The following is a 22,751-nucleotide window of genomic DNA, read 5'->3' on the forward strand; positions in this document are numbered from 1 at the left end:
CACTGAAGCAAGACAATGCTTGTGAGTTGTTTTTTCAGCCTAAGAAAAAGTTTACACAAAGAAATGACCTAATATAGTGGACCAATTTTACTTGAACATCAGCTATTAACCCAATACAACAAAGTTTAGAGAAATTACATAATATTATTTAGAAAAAAGGATCATAAAAATGTATGATACTGTGAGAAAATCATTGAGCATTTTTTTCTTGGAAGGTGAAGTACATAAGGGAAAAGACAAGAAAGAAGTTTTTAAAAAAGAAAAGAATACAAATCTATCCTTGAATTTTTTAATTTTAGAGGAACTAATAAAATTGAATAGACGGTATATTAACTGTCAATATTGGACATTTCTTTTAAATACTAAAAGATATAGACTATTCTTTAGCTGGATGAGACAAAGCCAAATGTTGACTTTTTGTAGTGAAGAACAGTTATTATAGATTCAACTGAGATAAACCCAGGAAACAGCCTTATTAAACTCTACAAATCCTAGCTGGCAATACATTTGATGTCAGCTTTAGAACCAGGGATATAAACAACTTATTTCAGAGAAAATACCAGGATAAAAGGTGCCTGGATTATTAGATAGCCTTGGTGACATTTCTATTTACAAAAGAGCCTGTTTGTTTTCTTTCTGAGAAACAGAAGGATAAGGGAAAAGAGGGGCTTACAAAAGATTAGTTTGAAAACCACAGACTGGAAGGACTGCTGGGGAAGTCTAGCACTGCAGAGGCCAGCAAGGATCAGTTTGCATTAACCTAAGCTGCAGGCATGACGATGAGTCTGAAGAGAAAGAAATGGATCTTGCAGGTGATGAGAAGAGGGGAGATTTGATGGGATTTGCTTTGGCTGAACATTCAGCTAAATTTGACTGCATCACACTCGAGCATTGTGATGTGCCAAAGCAGCTTTGCAGGGTCCTTCCGTTTGCAACTTTGAGGCTTTTAGAATGCCTTTCTGGGTCATCAGAAAGCCCCCTCGCCAGTTATGTTCTCTTGGGGTTTCACTTTTATTTTATTTTATGCTATGATATCCATGCCCAGACCTTCACTGCTTTTAACTTATTTTTTCCTTTCTTTCTCTCTCTCTCTCTTTTTTGGTAAGATCATCATACTCTTTTTTTTAAAATATATTTTATTGATTATACCATTACAGTTGTTCTATTCCCCCCCTTCAATCCCCTCCACCCACACCCTCCCTCTCCCACCATTCTCCCCCCCTTAGTTTATAACCACGTGTCTCAAGTTCTTTGGATTCTATATTTCCCCCACTATTCTCGCCCTCCCCCCTATCTATTTTATACCTACCATCTATGCTATTTTCTGTGCCTTCTCCCCCCTTCTCCCCCTCCCACCCCCCTGTTTCTAACCCTCCATGTGTTCTTCATTTCTATGGTTCCACTCCTGATCTAGCTGTCTTCTTGGTTTGCTTTTGTTTTAGGTGTGGTTGTTAATAACTGTGTTTGCTGTCCTTTCACTGTTCATCTTTTTCATCTTCTTTTTCTTATATAAGTCCCTTTAGCATTTCATATAATAAGGGCTTGGTGATGATGAACTCCTTGAACTTGACCTTATCTGAGAAGCACCTTATCTGTCCTTCCATTCTAAATGAAAGTTTTGCTGGATAAAGCAATCTTGGCTGTAGGTCTTTGGATTTCATGACTTGGAATACTTCTTTCCAGCCCCTTCTTGCCTGTAAGGTCTCTTTTGAGAAATCCGCTGACAGTCTGATGGGTACTCCTTTGTAGGTGACTGTCCCCTTATCCCTTGCTGCTTCTAGGATTCTCTCCTTCATTTTGGTCTTGGCTAATGTAATTATGATGTGCCTTGGTGTGTTCCTTCTTGGGTCCAACTTCTTTGGGACTCTCTGAGCTTCCTGGATTTCCTGGAAGTCTATTTCCTTTGCCAGACTGGGGAAGTTCTCCTTTATTATTTGTTCAAATACGTTTTCCACTCGTGGCTGTTTCTTTCCCCCTTCTGGTACCCCTATAATTCGGATGTTGGAACGTTTAAAGATGTCCTGGAGGTTCCTAAGCCTCTCCTCATTTTTTTGAATTCTCATTTCTTCATTCCTTTCTGGTGGGATGTTTTGTTCTTCCTTCTGGTCCATTCCATTGATTTGTGTCCCCGTTTCCTTTCCATCACTATTGGTTTCCTGTGCATCTCCCTTCATTTCAATCAGTCCAGCCCTCACACGTTCCTCTAATTTGTAACTTTGTTCCTCTAATTTGTGACTATAATCAACCAGTTCTGTGAGCATCCTGATAAATAGTGTCCTGAATTGTGCTTCTGAGAGGCTGGCAATTTCTCGGTCGCTTAGAGTTATTGGCTCTGGGACTTTGAGTTTTTCTTGTGCCATCTTTCGGGTTGTTCGTGCCTGTTCCATAGCAGGATCAGAGCCCTAAAGTGTTCACTAGAACAGGGCAACTCAGTCGCTGGGTTGTGACGTTGTAGGTGGGGGCGGGGTCAAAGAGGGACAATGGCTCTCACTGGTCTTGCAGGGCAACTAAGTCGCTGGGTTGTGACGCTGTATGTGGGGGCGGGGTCAAAGAGGGACTATGGCGTCCTGTCCGCCGCCTGCCCTCACCGGTGCCGCAGTTGCTGCCGTCACCGGGCCCACGAGTTTCGTCCCACTGCTCGCGAGTGTGCCACCGCCGTCAGCCCTTGCCCCCTGGGGCCTGCGTGGTCTGTCTCACTGTGCGCGAATATGCGCCCGCGGTCTGCCCCGCACCCCAACTGGTTCCCGTCTGCCTGCGCGCCTGGGTCGGGGGCCCTGTCCTGCCCGACCCTGCTTGCTGCTGGCTCCGCCCCTCATACCGTCCCGGTTAAACGGTTAGATGTAGTCGGACTTCCGTATAATTCAATTTTCTGTCGTTTGGTTGTGTCTTTGTTTCTCCAAACCTTTGTTGTATTCAAACTTGGTTGTGGGAGAAGGCACAGTGTTTCCACCTATGCCTCCATCTTGGCGGAAGAAAGATCATCATACTCTTTGAAAGGTATTCCCCTCAATATTTCCAGCACCCACCTGGTACCAGACATACTTACAATATTATTAACTATGATTCCTATGCTGTACTTTATTTCCCCATGACTATTTGGTAACTATTGATCTATACTTCTCAGTCCCTTCACCTTTTTGACCCAGTCCCCCAATTTTCTTCCCCTCTGGGAACTGTCAGTTTGTTGTCTGTATGAGTCTGTTTCTGTTATGCTTGTTTGTTTGTTTTGTTGTCTAGATTCCACATATAAGTAAAACTGTATAATATTTATCTTTCTCTGACTTTTTTTCACTTAGCATACAACACTCTAGGTCCATCCATGTTGTAGCAAATAGTAAGAGTTCATTATTTGTTATGGCCAAGTAATATCCCGTTGGATATATGTACTACAACTTTTTAATTCAGCCATCTATTGATGGGCACTTGGGGTGCTTCCATGTTCTGATTATTGTGAATAATGCTGCAACAAACATAGGGGTGCATATATTCCTTTGAATTAGTGTTTTGCAGTTCTTTGGATATATACCTAGAAGAGATATCATTGGGTCACAAAGCAGATACATTTTAAATTTTTCTGAGGACCTTCCACACTGTTTTCCATCATGGCTGCACCAGTCTGCATTCCCATCAACAATGCACTAGGGTTCCCTTTTCTCCACATCCTCGCTAGTGCTTGCTGTTTGTTGATTTAGTGATGACAGCCATTCTGACATGTGTGAGGTGATATCTCATTGTGATTATAATTTGCATTTCTGTAATGATTAGTGATATGAAGCCTCTTCTCATAGGTCTATTGATCATATGTACATTATCTTTGAAGAAGGGCTTATTTAGTTCCTCTGCTTATTTTTAAATTGCAATTTTGTTTTGGTGTTAAGTTGTAAGAGTTCTTTATAAATTTTGGATATTAATCCCTTTTCAGAAGTATCATTGGCAAATATTTTCTCCCATTCTATGGGTTGTCTTTTCCTTTCATTGATGGTTTTCTTTGCTGTGCAAAAAATTTTTTAGTTTGATGAAGTCCAATTTGTTTATTTTTTCTTTTGTTTCCCTTACCTGAAAAGATACATGCAAAAATATTACTAAGAGAAATGTCAGAGATTTTACTGCCTACATTTTCTTTTAGGAGTTTTATGGTTGTGAGTCTTACATTTAAGTCTTTAATCTATTTTGAATTTTTTCTTGTGTATGGTGTAAAAAGGTGGTTTAGTTTTAAATTTTTGGATGTATCAGTTCAATTTTCCCAATACCATTTACTGAATAAGCTTTCTTTACCCCATGTATGTTCTTAACTCCTTTGTCACATATTAATTGACTCTATAGGTGTGGGTTTATATATAGGATCTCTATTCTGTGCTTTTGATCTATATGTCTGTTTTTATGCCAGTATATTACTGTTTTGATTACTATTGCCATGTAGTATAGTTCGATATCACATAGCACGATACCCCCAACTTTATTCTTCTTTCTCAATATTGCTATGGGTATTTGGGATCATTTATGGTTCCATATACATTTTTGGATTATTTGTTCTAGTTCTGTGATATGTTGAATAAGAGTGGTGAAAGTGGACATGCCTGTCTTGTCCCCCATCTTAGAGAAAATACTTTTAGTTTTTCCCCTTTGAGTATGATGTTAGCTATGGGTTTGTCATATATAGCCTTTATTATGTTGACATAATGTTTCTGCTATCTTCACTTTGCTGAGAGTTTTCTTTATCATAAACGGGTGCTGTATTTTGTCAAGTGCTTTTTCTGCATCTAGTGATATGATCATATGATTTTTCAGAGCTCCTCTCCCTTTAATTTTTTCTTTTTTCCTTTATTTTATTTTTAAAATATATTTTATTGATTATGTTATTACAGTTGTCCCATTTTCTCCCCTTTATTCCCCTCTGCCCTGCACACCCCTCCCACCCACATTCTCCCCCTTCAGTTCGTGTCCATAGGTCATACATATAAGTTCCCTGGCTTCTACATTTCCTGTACTATTCTGACCTACCCCTGCCTATCTTCTACCTACTATTTATGCTACTTATTCTCTGTACCTTCCCCCCTCCTTTCCCCTCCCACTCCCCTGATGATACCCTTCTACGTGATCTCCATTTCTGTGATTCTGTTCCTGTTCTAGTTGTTTGCTTAGTTTGTTTTTGTTTTAGGTTTGGTTGTTAACAACTGTGAGTTTCTTGCATTTTACTGTTCATATTTTTTATCTTCTTTTTCTTAGATAAGTCCCTTTAGCATTTTATATAATAAGGGCTTGGTGATGATAAACTCCCTGACCTTATCTGGGAAGCACTTTATCTGCCCTTCCATTCTAGGTAATAGCTTTGCTGGATAGAGCAATCTGGGATGTAGGTTCTTGCCTTTTATGATTTGAAATACTTCTTTTCAGCTCCTTCTGGCCTGCAAAGTTTCTTTTGAGAAATCAGCTGATAGTCTTATGGACCCTCCTTTGTAGGTAACTGTCTCCTTTTCTGCTGCTTTTAAGATTCTCTTCTTACTTGTAATCTTGGCTAATGTAGTTGTGATGTGCCTTGGTGTGTTCCTCCTTGGGTCCAATTTGTTTGGAACTCTCTGAGCTTCCTAGACTTCCTGAAAATCTATTTCCTTTCCAGATTGGAGAAGTTTTCCTTCATTATTTGTTCAAATAAGTTTTCAATTTCTTGCTCATCTTCTTCTTCTGGTACTCCTATCATTCGGATGTTGGAATGTTTAAAGATGTCCTGGAAGTTCCTAAGCCTCTCCTCACTTTTTTGAACTCTTGTTTCTTCATTCAGTTGTGGTTGAGTGTTTCTTTCTTCCTTTTGTTCCAAATTGTTGATTTGAGTACTGGTTTCCTTCCTGTCACTGTTGGTTCCCTGTTCATTTTCCTTTATTTCACTTAGTGTAGCATTCATTTTTAAATCTTATTTGTGAACAAATTCAACCAATTCTGTGAACATCCTGATTACCAGTGTTTAGAACTGTGCATCTGATAGGTTGGCTATCTTTTCATCATTTAGTTGTATTTTTTCCTGGAGCTTTGGTCTGTTCTTTGGTTTGGGCCATTTTTTTTGTCTTGACATACCTGTTACATAGTAAGGGGCGGAGCCTTAAGTATTCACATGCGTGGGGCAACCCAGTTGCTGGGTTGTGATCCAGTATGTGGGGCACGGATCCAAAAGGGAACAATGGTGCTTGCTCTGAATTTCAGTCCCTTCCTCCACTTCCCACAAGCAAATTGGGCCCTTCTGGTGCTGATTCCTGTGTGGGTAGGTTTGTGTACATTCTAGAACCCTGTGGGTCTCTCCAATGAACTCTCCTGTGAAGCTGGGAGTTTCTCCTGGCACCTCAACCCCCACAGGTGTTTTAAATCAGTGGTTTGAGGCTTTATTTCCCTGCACTGGGACCTGGGTCTGGAAGTCTGTCTTGTTCCCCAGTTTCATCTAATTTATCTATGCATGAATGTGGGACCACCTGGTCCACCAGCCACCTTGTGTGCCATGCCCCTCCACAATCCGCTGCCTCGCCAGGTCTGCCAGCTGCTGCTTTTTGCACCTGGGGTCCACCACCTGCCTCTTTGCCATGAGCCCTTTCCGTCCTGGCTACCCAACTCCACCCCTCCTCCCAGTCTGGATGAATGTGTCTACTTTAACTTTTTGGTTGTCAGACTTCCATACAGTTCAATTTTCTGTCAGTACTTCTGTTGTTTTTTGTTTTTAAATTGTCATTGTCCTTACTTTGATTGTGCAAGGAGGCACAGTGTGTCTACCTACACCTCCATCTTGGCTGGAAGTCCCCTTTTAATGCTCTTGAAGTTCTCACTTACTTCCTTGAATATCCTTATAACCACTGTTTTGAACTCTGTATCTGGTAGATTGCTTATGTTGATTTCATTTAGTTCTTTTCTGGAGATTCCTCCTGTACTCTTATTCAAGGTATGTTTATTTGTCTCCTCATTTTGGCTGCCTCTCTGTATTTGTTTCTGTGTATTAGGTCGATATGTTGTCTCTCAGTCTTGGTACAGTGGCCTTGTGTAGTAGGTGTCCTGTAGGACCCAATGGTACAGTCTACCTGATCATCAGTTGAGTGTCCCAGTAATATCTCCTGCATGGGTCATTGAGCTCTCCTATTGTAGGCGAGTCTTGAATGCTATTGCTCTGTCCATGTGCGGGATCAACTTTCAGGCTGCCTGACTGTGAGGATTGACCACAGTGTATGAGCTGTTGTGTGGGTGCTGACCACATGAAACAGAATTCTCCTCGGCAGGGTCTAGTTCCTGCCAAGATCTTCCTTTGGATATGCCACTTGTGGAACTAATTGGTTCCTGCTCTGATGTTGTCTGAAGTCCACAACTGTGTTTGTTGGTCTGGGCCTCTTGGGAGGGACTCCAATGCAGGTCAGTGTGAGACTCTGCCTGTCCTTGGCCCTTGGCAACTTGTTTGGAGCTATAAAGTGATCCATAGTTTGTGGTTGTCCTTTTGGGCCTGGGTGTGCATGAGAAGGGCCAAGTTGCATACTCAAGCCTGCTTTCACCAGTACTGAGCCTGGGGGTGTGTCAGTAAAAGGCCTAAGGCACCTTGAGATAGGCCTCTGTGGGCCTCAGCCTGCTGCTTGCTTGTTAGGTTCAGTCACTGAAAGAGCATCCGGTGGTGTGTGAGTTGCATGAGGTAGGCTCTCATTGAGGTGACAGGTAGAAGGGAGTAGTGTTTACTGGACTGATACAGATCAAACTTGGTGCCAGCATTGTGTCCAAGGCCACTCAGCAGAAGTCCCAAGGTACACTAAGGCCAGTTGACATCTGCCAGGTGTCTGCAGATCTTTGTGGTGGGGCAGGGTCTCAGGGACTCATGAGGGGAAGGCCAGCAGAGTTTATTAGGCCAAAAGAAACCAAGATTTGGTGGTGCAAAGGGAAGGCTCTGCACTGGTCAGGTGTGAGAGGGGAAAATGGCTCTGTTTTAGAGCCACACAACTTAATCTGTCCCAGATTATGCCCACCCCCCCTGGAGAGCCTGAGCTTGGCAGGTGGGGCTGCCAAGAGTTGGGAACTTGGGGCTAATGGATCTCCTGGGGGTGGGGGCTGCACTGGTTGGGCTCACAAAAAGGTGGGGTAAATGACCCCTATCCAGAGCCACACAACTCAGTCTCTGACATCCCGAGTCCATCTGGACCTCTACACCCTGGTCCAGGATGACTCATCCACAGGGTACAAGCTCAGCAGGGCAGGGTGACAGAAGGTCAGGAGGGTGGGGCTATCACATTATTCTAGGCTGATGCCATATGGAAGGGAGTGCTCTACCCAAGAAAGCTGGTGTCTGTGGGCAGGGTGGGAGAGAAACTCTGCACAGCAACCCTGGAGGCTGTCTCTATAGCTCTCCCTCCAGAGCCACAGAACTCAGACTCTTCTTGCACAACCCTAGCCTGCTCTGAGCTTTCCTCTGTCTACCACATCCCAGGATGAGTGTGCATGAGATTTTGTGTGTTGGTCAGGGAAATGTAGGCAGGATAATGAATCCCCAAAGGTGTCCATGTCCTAGTCCCCAGAACGTGTATATAGGGAGTCTGTGGGTGTGATTAAATCAAAGACTGAGTTGGAGAGACAATCTTGATGATCTGAGTAGTCCCAATATAGTCATCATGGTCCCTAAGAGGAAAAGAGGGAGCCCTGTTTATGCTTCCAACCTCTAGAACTGTAAAATAATAAATTGGTGTATTTTAAGCCTCTAAGTTTATGGTAACTTGTTACAGCAGCACTAGGAAACTAATAATATAAAATAGGCTGGAGAAATAGGGTGGAGCTGGGGAATAAAGCTCCTGTATGCCCCTTAAGGAGTCTGGACTGCATCCTGAGGGCAGTGTGCCTGTACAAGCAGTGTGCTTATATCTTCAGATTGGTTGCTCCAGCCACAGTAAGGGTAATGGGTGGGTGATGGTACAAAGTCTCCTTGGAAACCTGCCACTGTGGATTCTACCTGACAGAGCCTACAGCAACGGTTCCCTGGTGTGGGTTTGGCAATGACCCTGATTTCTGTATGATTAGTAAATACTGAGTATTGTGTAATGAGCCTCACACCTGGAATAGAGAAACTGACATAGGCCAAGAGTAGAAGTGCATGGGATGGTGCAGCCTTGGCCCCAAGGCAAAGTTTTCTCACCTTGATTTTCCACATCTTTCAGTGGGTCCACCCCTGGAGACAGGATGAAAAATATGGGAGTGGCTGGTCCTGATTCTTCGAAGAAGGCTGCAAAATCTAGTGCTCTTCCCACCACATATTTGCTTCCTAATGTCTCCTCAACAAAATGTCTGACGGGAAAAAAAGCACATATGTGTTTATCAGTCTCAAAATAATAACACTTGAGAAACAGAGGTCTATAGCAATGGAATGATGTGCTCAAGGTCATGGGGTTGGTACTTACAGAGCTAGGGCCAACTCCAAGAACTACTTATTAGGTTAACACTAAAAACCTGTGTTGCTGGTTGCCGGGTCTGCTCACCTAGATCAGAGATCCTTCTAAATCTCTATCTACCCAGGCCACTACTCCTCTGTGAAGCCTGGTGTCCTGTCACATTGCCACCATCTACCAGAAGACCGCTAGAACCAAAGCCTTCTGAAAGCTTGCAGGCAACTAAATCCTCCATACTTCTTATCCCTGTGATCTTCCACTTATAGTTTAATGCCTTCTATTCCCTCACATTCTGCCATTATCTGTGTTTTCTTTCATCCTACTCCACTTACCAATGTTCCTTTCCAAACTGTCCAATTTTATACTAAATAAAACTTTGAAGCTGCAACCACTTCCTGACCATCTGGTCCAGTTCCTGGCCTCAGCTCTCCCCCGAGGACACAATTTTTCCTGTAACCTTTCAGCTGGGCTCATTCGCCTACATCTGCTCTATTTCAGGATCAGGAGGTGGGACCATGACCCTGCTCACTGATGACTATTGTTTGTAAGCCATTATTTCTCTACTCATGTGGCTCCATTGCAGCTCATTTCCCCTGACTGTGTCACCACCACACCTGCTCATCCTCTGGTCACTGTACCCATTCATGGAACACTTGGACACTTGGCTCATGGACTTGTACCAGCTGGAATGACATCCATGGTGTCATGGTGATGGTGACATCCAACACCATCCATGTGGACAATCCTCCAAATTCTCAACCATCTTCATTTCTTCCCCAATCCAGCCATCCAATCCCATGGCCACACCCTCATCCTCATTATTACCTGGGAACTTCTTCTATGTCAGAAACCACAAATGGAAACACCCTGCTTTCTGACCAGACTTTTTTTCCTTACACTTCTCTTAGAGATTTATCCTCCTTCACTTCTTCTTTGCCCTTGTTGGTGCCACTACAAATGCTGTATCTGGGCCTCCTTAGTGTTTTTTAAAAATATTTTATTTGTTTATTTTTAGAGAGAGGGGAAGGGAAGGAGAAAGAGTGGGAGAGAAACATCAGTGTGTGTTTGCCTCTCATGCTTCCCCTACTGGGGACCTGGCCTGCAATTCAGGCATGTGCCCTGACTGGGAATCAAACTGACAACCCCTTGCTTCACAGGCCCGTGCTCAATCCAGTGAGCTATACCAGTCAGGGCCTTAGTGTTTTTTTTAATCGTCCCCTTATTCTCTTTACCTCTTTCCTATCCAGTGTAGAGTCCATGACCTATAACTTTTTTTTAAAAACAACTTTCTTGAGGTATATATAACTGACATACAAGAAAGTTCATCCATTTTAAGTATACTATTCAATAATTTTTAATAAATTCACTAAATGGTACAATCTCACCATATAACAGTTTTAGAACATTTCATCCTGCCAATAAGGCTTTCATGCCTATTTAAACAATTGCTATTTCCACCCTTCAACTACTAATTTGCTTTCTGTCTCTATAGTGTGCATGGCCTATGACATCTAATCACTCTCTAGCCAAAAACTCACTTCCCCTTTCTAACTTTTATTCCAACACACAAACTTGGAGTGGCTGGTGCTCTGGATCAACTTAATTTGGAATCTACACCTTGCTGTTGTATGTATGCAAAGTCATCTAATAGTGAGTAATGGAGCCACGACACATGCAAACTTTTCACTAAGTAGACCCTCAGTGCTATTTGAAACTTGCTGCATTTCCCAGGTCAGCTTTATTTCATTCCCCCCGCCCCCCACACAGACCCTATTTAAACCTTCTGTACTCTCCTCAAATCTACAGCCCTGTTACCTCCCCTTTCACACAAACTCAGTTGAAGATCTTGCTCCCTGCTTTTCAGGGAAAATATAAGTCATTCTATAAAACCATTCTCAACTTTCTACCATCCTTATACAGCTTAACAATATCCACACCTATCTCTTTCTCTCTGTGATGAAAGAGATGTTATTCCTGCTAAGGATGGCCCTTCTGTTTGTGCTCTGGATCCCATCATCTCCTGCCACATTCACTCTATGACCAGCATCCTTCTCAGTGCTGGTACTGATGAGCACCTCTTTCTACACTGTCCACCTACATATCAGGAAAATACATCCAAACACAGGTCTCAGGAGATTTTGGATGTTGGTACAAAGCCTCCCATTACTATAAACACCTGGCTTTTGTGCTCATCTCAGCTAGTTTGCCCATAGTGAGACTGCCCATGCCTGCCCTCCCCGACCCAGTCCCCTACCGCGTGGCATAAGTTAGCCGGTCAGGCCGCATAGCTCTCATCATGCAGAGGCGCTGCAGGGCAGTCTTGTTCTTCCACTCCTGTGGCAACTTCTCCTTCTCAGGACATTCTGATTCCACAAACTTCTTCCAGCTCTTGGCTGAACCCTCGATGTCCCGATCCAGATTATAGAATTCCTCCATGGAAGAAAGTGCCTAGGAAATTTGAGAGAATCTTGCTCTAAAATGCAGTTTCTCAGAGCTATAATTTGCACTGTGTTGGAGGTTAAGGAGCAAGGTGGTATTATAGACATATTTCTGTCTCATGTATACTATATTCTGGACCCCTGAGTCTTCCTCCAGGTAAACTCAAGGAAGAGGAAGGATTTTGATCAGCTCACCTTTAGCAAACTGCCCCAATAATACACAAGGTTTAGCAAATGAAGTGTTTGGAATGTTAGCAGCAGAGACTGAGTAGCACCTGCCTGCAGGGTATTACATGGAAAAAGGGACAGGAGGGGATGTCATAGAGCCTGGACATTAGGTATCTGATCCCTCCCTTTCATTCCCTTATTCACTACACCAGCCACTCCCATCAATTCCTCTCTCAAAATGTCTCTAGAATCATTGATTATGTATCAACGTCAACTTGAAAACTTCCATGAATTGCCTGCTTCCACAAGGATTGAGTCCAAATGAAAACCTTGTCAATCAAACCTCTTCCTTTAGTTCTTTGCTCCGATTCATCCAGTTAACCAGGGAGCCTCCTGCTGTCCTACACTGTCCAATCATGTCGCACCCCAGCCTTGAAACCCTGCCAGACCCACCCCGCCTCCTTTCCTTGGTCATACTGCTTCTACCACATCAGAGGTCCTGGTCTTCTCTCCTTTCTTGTGCTGGTCATGTCTGATTATTATTTTTTAATGTTCTACAAGTTGTTAAAGTACAGTTCAAAGTCAGCCACCACCCTCCCTCTAACCTAGAACACATAGTTCCCCACCGTCTTTTGTGACCACAGAGGTCATAGCTATGTCTGTCTCTAAAGAGACAGACTTAGTTTTTGGATATTTGACCACTGATAGCTTTTCAGCCTTATCCCTCTCTTTTCCTCTTCAGCTCCACATCTAGGCAAGCTGATACATAGGCCTGGGAACCCCTTCTGGTGCTGGATGAAAGGCATACCCCACAAGCCCCTGCCTATGCCTAGGAGTCTCACCTCATAGCTTCCTTAAGAACTCTAAGGCAGCCTCCTTTACCAACTCTCTCAATCCATTTATTGACTGCTGGGGGTGCCCTGATCTCCCCCAAAAGTCTTATCACATGAGTAATAAACTTTCCCATGCATTCTCATGTATGTGTGTGGCCATCATCTGTTGATGCTGGAACCAGATTTGAGGGTGGGTCCAACCTGTTTTTCCAGAGTGCCCACATACACCCCACTCATTCACTTAGAAACCTAATTACCTGCAGCCTTTCTGCTATCACTCAACTCTGCTTGTACGTTTGGTCTCCCCAATGAGAGCAAAAAGTAGACTTTGTCCAAAGCACCTACCACAATGCCATGAATTTTAGGGAACCCACACATCCTTGTCACTTGAATTATTCACTCATTCATTTGTTATTTATTGAATGCCTACTGCATGCCAGATACTTGGGAATACAAAGGGAAACAAGAAGACACATGCCTTCCAAAGGAGCTTGCAATCCTCAGCTCAAGAAGAAGAGAATATGAGGGAGGCCTTAGGAAGTATGTAAAATCCCATTGGGCGGAAAGAGAGGCAGAGAGAAGGGAAGGGCATTGTATGGGGGAGGATCAACTAGAGCCAAACTCTGCAGAGGGAGGTGTGGGGCATGACAGCAAGGAATGTGACTGTGAGTCTTACAGGTGACATGGGGAAGCTAAGGCTGGAGAGGGACAGAAAAACTTGACCTGGGCTTGCCCAGCTCTTTGCCCATTTGGGTGAACCCCTCCCTGTCCTGTCTTTTGTGCCCTTTCCCATGGGCTCTGGGTTTCTCAGCTTCACTGCAACCACTGAGATCAGGGAACACATCTTCATGTGTGCTAAGAAGTGGTGTGGAGTTGTGTGTGGGATGCTGGAGGAGGTGCCAGGAAACAAGATTCTGGTCCCAGGGACATCTCTTATGAGCCTTTTATGACTTGGACTAGCTTTTAACTTTTATAGGTTTGATTTTTCTCATTTGGAAAATGAGGTCAAGTAATTGCTTGCACAACTCATACTCTAATATAGTTGCAGTGCTCTGAAAACTCTAAAGTCTGTCCTTGTGCTTTCTTGGGGCTTCTATAGTTATTGAATTGTGATTGCCGGTTTGCTTGTCTGTTTCTCCCACAAGATGGTGAGTTGCCTGCGGGCAAGAACTTTTTTAGCTATCTTTGTATGCCTTGGGCACAGCAGGCTGCCTGGAACTTAGGAAGCACTCAGTGAATGCAGTTTGACATCTGGGTGGCCAGCAGGAAAGCTCGTGACAGGCTGAGAAAAGCTGCGGCTGCTGTAATTATTTCTCTCTGCACGGTGGAACTCACGTTCATCTTCACCCTGGCAGCACATCAGCCCTCTTCCCAGCTTGTATCACCATTACCTCTTCTTTGGTCCCATTGCCCCCTCTGGCATCACCGTGACGCTGAGCAAATGACACTGCTTTCAGTGCTCCCAGCTGCTGTGGTGGGTTGGAAACATGTTCTCAGCGCTCTGGGTGGAGCACAATTGCAACATTTAATCTTCTAAATGAGGTAAAGACATTTCTAATAAGTTAAATGGAAATGACTAATTAACCTAATTACATTGGACTGTGCAGCAAAATACCACTGTGCTAAATGGGCATCCAGAGTGGTAGTGAGGGGCCTTTTCAAAGGCTAACAAAGGCATGTATCACAGATGAGATTTTCTAATGAAGAGCAGGACATGCCCAGTACCTTAGGGTTCAGCATTGATGAAACTTAAATTCTTACCAAGGAGACTAATAAAAGCAATAGTTCATCACAAATATTTCATTCATTACCCACCTATGAGTTCTGCTGGGAAATAAGGCAAATCATCTTTCTCATCAGATAGAACAGTTAAAGAATTTTGTTTTATCGTGTCCTATTCAATTATTTTGGTTTTTTTTTTAGGCTAAAATCCAACTGAACACTTAAAAAGAGTGTTTATCAAAGGCTTCAATGATGGGCATACACAATGCATTGTATTTTCACCTGCTCATGTCCTGTACTGTGATTCAGTTTGATGGGCTGGACTTGGCTGCTCCACAAAACAAACTCAGATGCACACACACACACAAACAGACAGAGATAAAACTTCACTCATTTGCAAAAAAGCGTTTGAACAGCAAAATGAGCTTAGCCCACAAAACTAAACAAAAAAAGCAAAGGGAAGAACAGAAATCAAACAACGCTTGATGTGAAAAGAGGATGGAACTAAATTGCACAGTAGCTTTAGAGTTGTGAAGAGTGCTTTTGAATCATTCATTCTTTGTGATTTCTGCTGTAGAGGGCTTTGTGGGATAATAACGGGAAAGGCAACTGGATTTAGTCCAATTGGGCAACTCACAATTCCTCAAAGTTTTTCCTTCTATGGGCAAATTTTATAAGGCACAACCCATATCAACCACAGCATGTATGCACCTTAAAGATGGATAATTAATCATTGCAACTGCGATGCAGTGAATTGTGTCCCCCCCAAAAGGTATGTTGAAAAACTAACCTCCCAGATTTGTAAATGAGACCTTATTTTAAAATAGGGTCTTTGAAGGTGTAACCAAACTAGAATGAGGTCAGTAGGGTGGGCCATAATCTAGTATGATTGATGTTCTCACAAGAGGAGAAGAGACACAAAGACACAGAAAGGATGGAGGCAGAGATAGAAGTGATGTTGCAACAAACCAAGGAACACCTGGGGAGACCAGGCACCAGAAGAAGCAAGGAAGGATCTTCCCCTGGAGGTCTTTTGGAGGGATCATGGCTTGCTAGAACCTTGATTTCAGACTTTCAGCTTCCAGAAGTCTGAGATGATCACTTTCTTTTTTTTTTGAGCCACCTAGCTTGTGTTACTTTGTTATAGCAGCCCTGGGGAACAAATATAGTAGCTGTAACCATAACCAGCTTCTATTTGCTGAACACTTATATGTCTGACATAATCCTGTGAGGTAGGTATTATAATGATCATTTTGGAGATAAGAAAAGAAAGTCTTGGGAATAAGAAACATGTCAGAGGTCATACACACTGGAACTTGAACTCGAACCCAGGAATGCCTGACCCCAGAGCCTGTGTTAACTGGTTGATCCCTGTCACTGCTCCCATCCTTCAGAGACACTCATTTAGAACTGCTTTTCAAGATTTATCTTCCACAAGGGAATTAGACTATGTCATTGTTCTCAAGCTCTAGGCCAACACTGTAAAGCAAGAGAGCCACTGGCCATATGTGAGTATAAAGCACATACAATGTGGCCAGGGTGACTAAAGAAACACATTTTAATTGTATTTGATTTTAATTATTTAAATTTAAGTTTAGAAATTGGAACTTGCTTTAGTAATTGCAAAGCTTTTAAGTATGTTTGGAACAACTTGGGTATATGAATCAACTTTTAATCCTAAAATTTTGTGAAATATAAATTCAAATCAAGTATTTCTCTTTTTTCCTTTAATATATTTTATTGATTATGCTATTACAGTTGTCCCATTTCCGCCCTTTATTCCCCACTGCCCTGCACATCCCCTCCCACCAACATTCCCTCCCTTTAGTTAATGTCAATGTGTTATAAGTTTTTTAGCTTCTACATTTCCTATACTGTTCTTTTTTAAAATATATTTTATTGATTATACCATTACAGTTGTTCTATTCCCCCCTTCATTCCCCTCCACCAGTACACTCCCTCCCCCACCATTCTCCCCCCCTTAGTTTATAACCATGTGTCTCAACTTCTTTAGATTCTATATTTCCCCCACTATTCTTGCCCTCCCCCCTATCTATTTTCTACCTACCATCTATGCTATTTTCTGTACCTTCTCCCCCTTCTCCTCCTCCCTCTCCCCTGTTGCTAACCCTCCATGTGTTCTTCATTTCTATGGTTCCACTCCTGATCTAGCTGTCCTCTTGGTTTGCTTTTGTTTTAGGTGTGCTTGTTAATAATTGTGAGTTTGCTGTCCTTTCACTGTTAACATTTTTCATCTTCTTTTTCTTAGATAAGTCCCTTTAGCATTTCATATAATAAGGGCTTGGTGATAATGAACTCCTTGAACTTGACCTTATCTGAGAAGCACTTTATCTGTCCTTCCATTCTAAATGAAAGCTTTGCTGGATAAAGCAATCTTGGCTGTAGGTCTTTGGATTTCAGGACTTGGAATACTTCTTTCCAGCCCCTTCTTGCCTGTAAGGTCTCTTTGGAGAAATCCACTGACAGTCTGATGGGTACTCCTTTGTAGGTGACTGTCCCCTTATCTCTTGCTGCTTCTAGGATTCTCTCCTTCATTTTAGTCTTGGCTAATGTAATTGTGATGTGCCTTGGTGTGTTCCTTCTTGGGTCCAACTTCTTTGGGACTCTCTGAGCTTCCTGAATTTCCTGGAAGTCTATGTCCTTTGCCAGATTGGGGAAGTTCTCCTTTATTATTTGTTCAAATACATTTTCCACTCGTGGCTGTTTCTTTCCCCCTTCTGGTACCCCTATAATCCGGATGTTGGAGCTTTTAAAGATGTCCTGGAGGTTCCTAAGCCTCTCCTCATTTTTTTGAATTCTCATTTCTTCATTCCTTTCTGGTTGGATGTTTCATTTTTCCTTCTGGTCCATTCCATTGATTTGAGTCCCAGTTTCCTTTCCATTGCTATTGGTTTCCTGTGTATCTCCCTTCATTTCAATTAGTTTAGCCTTCATATGTTCCTCTAATTTGTGACTATAATCAACCAGTTCTGTTAGCATCCTGATAAACAATGTCTTGAATTGTGCTTCTGAGAGGCTGGCAATCTGTTGGTCGCTTAGAGTTATAGGCTCTGGGACTTTGAGTTCTTCTTGCGCCATCTTTTGGGCTGTTCCTGCCTGTTCTGTAGCAGGATCGGAGCCCTAAGGTGTTCACTAGAGCAGGGCAACTAAGTTGCTGGTTGTGATGTTGTACGTGGGGGCAGGGTCAACGAGGAACTATGGCGTCCCGTCTGCCGTCTCCTGCCTCGGCCCCCACAGGTGCTGCAGCTGCCACTGTTACCGGGCCGAGCGTTTTGTCCCTCTGCACTTGAGTGTGCCATTGCCGTCAGCCCTCGCCCCCTGGGGCCTGCGTGGTCCGTCTCACTGTGCGCGAATGTATGACTGCGGGCAGTCTGCCCCGCATCCCAACTGGTTCCAGGCTGCCTGAGCATCAAAATCGGGGGATCTTTCCTGCCCGACCCTGCTCGCTGCTGGCTCTGCCCCTCTGACTGTCCCTGTGGAACGGTTAGTGGTTGTCGGACTTCCGTATAACTCATTTTTCTGTTTTTTGCTGTGTCTTTGTTCTTCAAACCTTTGTTGTATTCAAACTTGGTTGTGGGAAAAGACACAGTGTTTCCACCTATGCCTCCATCTTGGCGGTCCAAATCAAGTATTTCTGATGAACATTTAGCATCTAATTGAGAAGTACTATAAGTATAAAAAATACACACCTGAACTCAGACTTAACACAAAAATATAAAACATTTAATATTTTATTAGTAACACTTATAACAATTATATATTAAAATGATACTACGTGGGCTTATTGGGTTAAAGAAAATACATGATTAAAATTAATTTCATTTATTTTTACAAATTTTTTTAAATTGATTTTTTCTTATAGAGAGAGTGGGAAGGAGAAGGAAATATGGATTTGTTATTCAACCCATGCATGCATCCACTGGTTGGCTCTTGATTGTTCCCTGACGGGATCAAATCCACAACCCAGGTGCATCAGGCTGATGCTCCAATCGATGGAGCTACCCAGCCAGGGCCTCACTAATTTCTTATTACTTTTTAAATATATGGCTACTAGAATATTTTAAATTACATGTGTGACATACATTATATATTTTTTGGACAGTGCTACCTTGGAGTGTCCATTCATTCATAACTATGTAGCCTAGAAGAGTTGATGGTTTTCCACACATATGTTCTGCATTTATTATAATTATTCATACGCATTTTGTAACATTTGATTTTGTTGCTGTTGTGAATGTTCTCCCTTGTTTCTTTCTCATATATTATGCCCCTTCTTATTTGCCACATTGGGTCTAGAATAAAAAATTAAGTTAATAAATAAAAATCAAAGCACGCCTTTATTATTCAGATCAGGGATCAGCCAGCTGCAGCCCAAAGGGCCAATCTGGCTCACCACTGGTGTATGTAAATAAATTTATTGGAACTCAGCTATTCCCACTTGCTTATCTATAGTGTGTGACTTTGGCAGGGTTGAGTAATTATGACAGGATTTGACCCTCAAAATCTAAATATTGATGATGTGGCCCTGTACAGAAAAAGTTTGGTGACCCCCAATTTTCAGACAGCCCCAGGAATATTTTAAAAGTAGCCACAGACTCAGAAAAAAAGTTAGAGAAACATTTTGGGCAGTGGGAGCATGAGCAGAATGAGCCTTGAATCTCCTAACATGGATCCTTTGAAAGGAAAGCACGCATATAAGTGATTACATGTGGTTCTCAGTAATAAAGTAAATGAAACTCAGATGGATCTCAAGGGAATGATGCTGAGTGACCCAGCCAATCTGAAAAGATTACATACTGAATATTTCTACTTATATGACATTCTTGAGATGACAAAATTAGACAAACGGGGAACAGATTAAGTGGCAGCCAGGCATTAGGGATGGGGGAGGGAGGAGGTCACTATGATTATAAAGGGTGACATGAGGGATCTCACTAGTAATGAAATTTTCTATATCTTGACTGTGGTGGTGATTACATGAATCTTCATACATGACACACACACACACGCACACTCAAAATAAGTGCACAAGAAACTGGTGAAATCAAAACAGATTGAGTGGATTATATCAACATCAGCTTCCTGGTTGTGACATTGTACCACAGAAATGCAGGATGTTACCATTAGAGGAAATGGGGTACAAGAAATATCCCTCTTATTTCTTATAATTGGCATGTGAATCTATGTTGTCTTCAAAATTGAGTAGAATATATAAACAAAAAGAACCAATCACATTCCTTCAGACTCATACTTCTTTGTGCTGTGAAACATAAAAAATGCAACAAATATGGAAGATCATAGTCCCGTCCACTCTGTGTGCAGGGGCCAGTCACCCCACAGCGCTGGTCCCACCCTCGCTGCTCAGTCAGGTGGGACCAGTTGGCTACCCCCAAGGAGGGCAGGCCTGGGCGGGCTGAGCCTGGTGAATTCAGCCAACCATTACTGCTCATCACCGTGTGGGACCTGTGAGCGCAGGCATGCTTCCTACTGATCTTCTCAGTGGTCGTAGAATCCCATCTCCACCAAGCAGAGTAACACAGACAGAAAATGGGCTTTGCCCTCAGGCAAACCAGAATTTGAGTCCTGGATTTGCTACTTACAATATGCAGGGCCTTGCTTTTTTCATACTTTAAATGGAACAGACAATCCCTATCACCCACGTGAACGTGAGACTAAAATAAAGTAATGCATTTCTAAGATGCTCAGTAATTGTGAACTATGATTGACCATGGATAATCCCAGGCTGCTTCAAGGCTGAGTTAGGATTCATGGGAAGAAGCCTGAACAAAGTCCAGCTTCTGTTTCATGGAAGTGCTGCCTCCACCCCAGCCCAAGGGCCTCACAGAGGAGCCCAAGCCTATTGCAGCCTTAGACACTGGAGGGTGAAGGGCAGCCCAGATGTGGCAGAACAGTGCACAGGATCTTACTGGTCTTTCACACCCTGGAGGCAGAATCCTTACACCAGCCAGTACCTGCTAGTCCTCTATCCCCTGTCCTCAGTCCTCTGCTCAACTTTCCCAGCTCTGCTGTGGGGCGCACCTGTGTTCAAAGAGCTCCACGATGAACCCCAAAAGAGAACTCTGCTGAATTCCTGGGGACAAGTGTCAGAGAAACTCTCAGGAGATGAGAACTTCACCTTTCCAGGGACTGGTACTGACCTTGATGGCACCCCAGGCCTGGTGGGAGAGGAAGTCCACTGGACTGGGGGAGCTGGTCTGCACTGGAGCTCGAAGCAGGAAATCCAGCTCTGCAGCACCTGCCTCCTGGTTCAGGAGGAGAACCTGTGAGTGGTTGAGAGACACCACACTTTCTTAGCTGGTGGTTGTCACAAGGTTGCCACTCAGTGTGACTGCTGTTACTCTAGCAGTAGAACTTGCCCATCAATGTTGATTGATAAAAGGTGGAGTGAATAAAGGGTGAATCTGCCCTGGCTGGTATAGCTCAGTGGACTGAGGGCAGACTGTGAACCGAAAGGTAGCCATTTTGATTCCCAGTCAAGGCACATGCCTGGGTTGTGGGCCATGTCCCCAGTGTGGGGTGCATGAGAGGCAACCACACATCGATCTCTCTCTCCTTTCCTCCTTTCCTTCCCCTCTTTCTAAATATAAGTAAATAAACTTATTTTTATTATTTATTTATTTTAAAATATTTTATTTATTTATTTTTAGAGAGAGGGGAAGGGAAGGAGAAAGAGTGGGAGAGAAACATCAGTGTGTGGTTGCCTCTCATGTGTCCCCTTTTTTGGGACCTGGCCTGCAACCCAGGTATGTGCCCTGACTGGGAATCGAGCCAGTGACTCTTTGCTTCATAGGCCCGTGCTCAATCCGCTGAGCTACACCAGCCGGGGCAAATAATTTTTTTTTGAAAAGGAAGAATATATCTCTGCGTATCACTTTTGCGTGCTTCTGTTTTTATATCAGTGTGGCATAATTGCACATAGTGAATGACTACATAAGTGGTTTATGGTTTATGTGTCAATCATAAATGCTATGGAATACATTTCTGCCATCCTTTGAGAAAATGACACACACAAATGACATGATTTGAGGACAGTGTCAAAGTAATATGAATATATGCAAAGTGCATATATGAATCAACAATGCTATAGAGTTTCTAGAATAAGGGAGTTGCCAGTGAGCAGGGGTAGGGGAATTCATTTGACTAAACTTTCTGTAACAGTTTTGAATTGGGTCTTGGAGAAGTTAAGAAATGGGACTGTTTAGACAGGAAGGGGAGGTTTTCCAGGGAGGAGGTGATGGGAAGTGCAGAGACTGAGAAGGAATCAGTCAGGTGTGTGCAGGTAAGGCATCATCTTGTTTGCACTAACTCATGCTGAGCGGTACCTGGGAAATTGCTTTCCCCTCTTCACATGTTATTCTCTGCTGAGGAGTTACAGACAGGAATGTTCACAAAGGAAAAATAATTTTGTCAGTTTGAGAAAAAGTCTCTAAGGAGATAATTGGCTAGAAATGATAGATGAGGTGGAGAAGCCCTTGTAAGATGAGGTTGAAATATTCACAAGAGTACAAGCTGGGTTGAGCGAGGGGAGGGGAAGTGGGGGTGGGTGGGGAGCTCCTTGGGGCCTGGGGAATAAGAGGCAGGAGGGAAATGAGTCTATGCTGGGGCTCCAGTTCCTTCTGTGAGGGCTAAGTTGCCATCTCTGCAAGCGTGGGGAACATGCAGGGTGGAGACAAGCCACGCTAACATACCCAGGAGTCTGGCTCTGGAAACACAGAGTTGGCACAGAAGTGACCTGGGAGTATCTGACTTTGAGAAGTGGGAGAAGCCTCAGATAGTCTGGTGTGCTCCTAATTTATATTTGGGAAAAAATTCCAATGCGAAAGGATAAGTACGAGGAGATAAATTTTCGTGTTTTTTGATGTTAACAGAAATAGAAGACAAGCATTTCTAATTAACATTGGAAGACTCTAGTGCTCCCAAACCTTGAGGATCATATTTCTAAAAGATATTTTTAAAGTCAAGACTGCTATGACTACAGAAAGACATTTGCAAATTCATTTTCCAGGGGGATGTTGGGACATTCAACTTGCAACCCTAAAATTAAATGATTAATGAGGGAGTCTCTGAGAAAGCTCTTATTGCATCTCAGAAAGTGCCTAATTAATAGTATGGCCAACCAGTTTTATCTCGGGGCTGGTTTGGATTGATTGGTAGTGGCTGCT

General features: G+C 43.0%; 1 protein-coding gene across 6 annotated transcripts in view; it reads right to left on the reverse strand.

Annotated features, from left to right (window-relative positions):
• DNAH9 (dynein axonemal heavy chain 9) overlaps nucleotides 1–22,751 on the reverse strand; it is a 393,611-nt gene that overhangs the window by 34,224 nt on the left and 336,636 nt on the right. For all 6 annotated transcript variants that reach the window (XM_037028297.1, XM_037028295.1, XM_037028294.1 and 3 more), the window contains 3 exons: nucleotides 20,727–20,849; nucleotides 11,641–11,834; nucleotides 9,137–9,285 (listed from right to left, as the gene is read on the reverse strand). In XM_037028297.1, the coding sequence (XP_036884192.1) occupies nucleotides 9,137–9,285; nucleotides 11,641–11,834; nucleotides 20,727–20,849 (466 nt within the window). The remainder of the gene's footprint in view (nucleotides 1–9,136; nucleotides 9,286–11,640; nucleotides 11,835–20,726; nucleotides 20,850–22,751) is intronic.

This window comes from Sturnira hondurensis, unplaced genomic scaffold (assembly GCF_014824575.4).
Source record: "Sturnira hondurensis isolate 20B ecotype Veracruz unplaced genomic scaffold, ASM1482457v3 Scaffold0019835, whole genome shotgun sequence".
Classification (NCBI taxonomy): Eukaryota; Metazoa; Chordata; class Mammalia; order Chiroptera; family Phyllostomidae; genus Sturnira; species Sturnira hondurensis.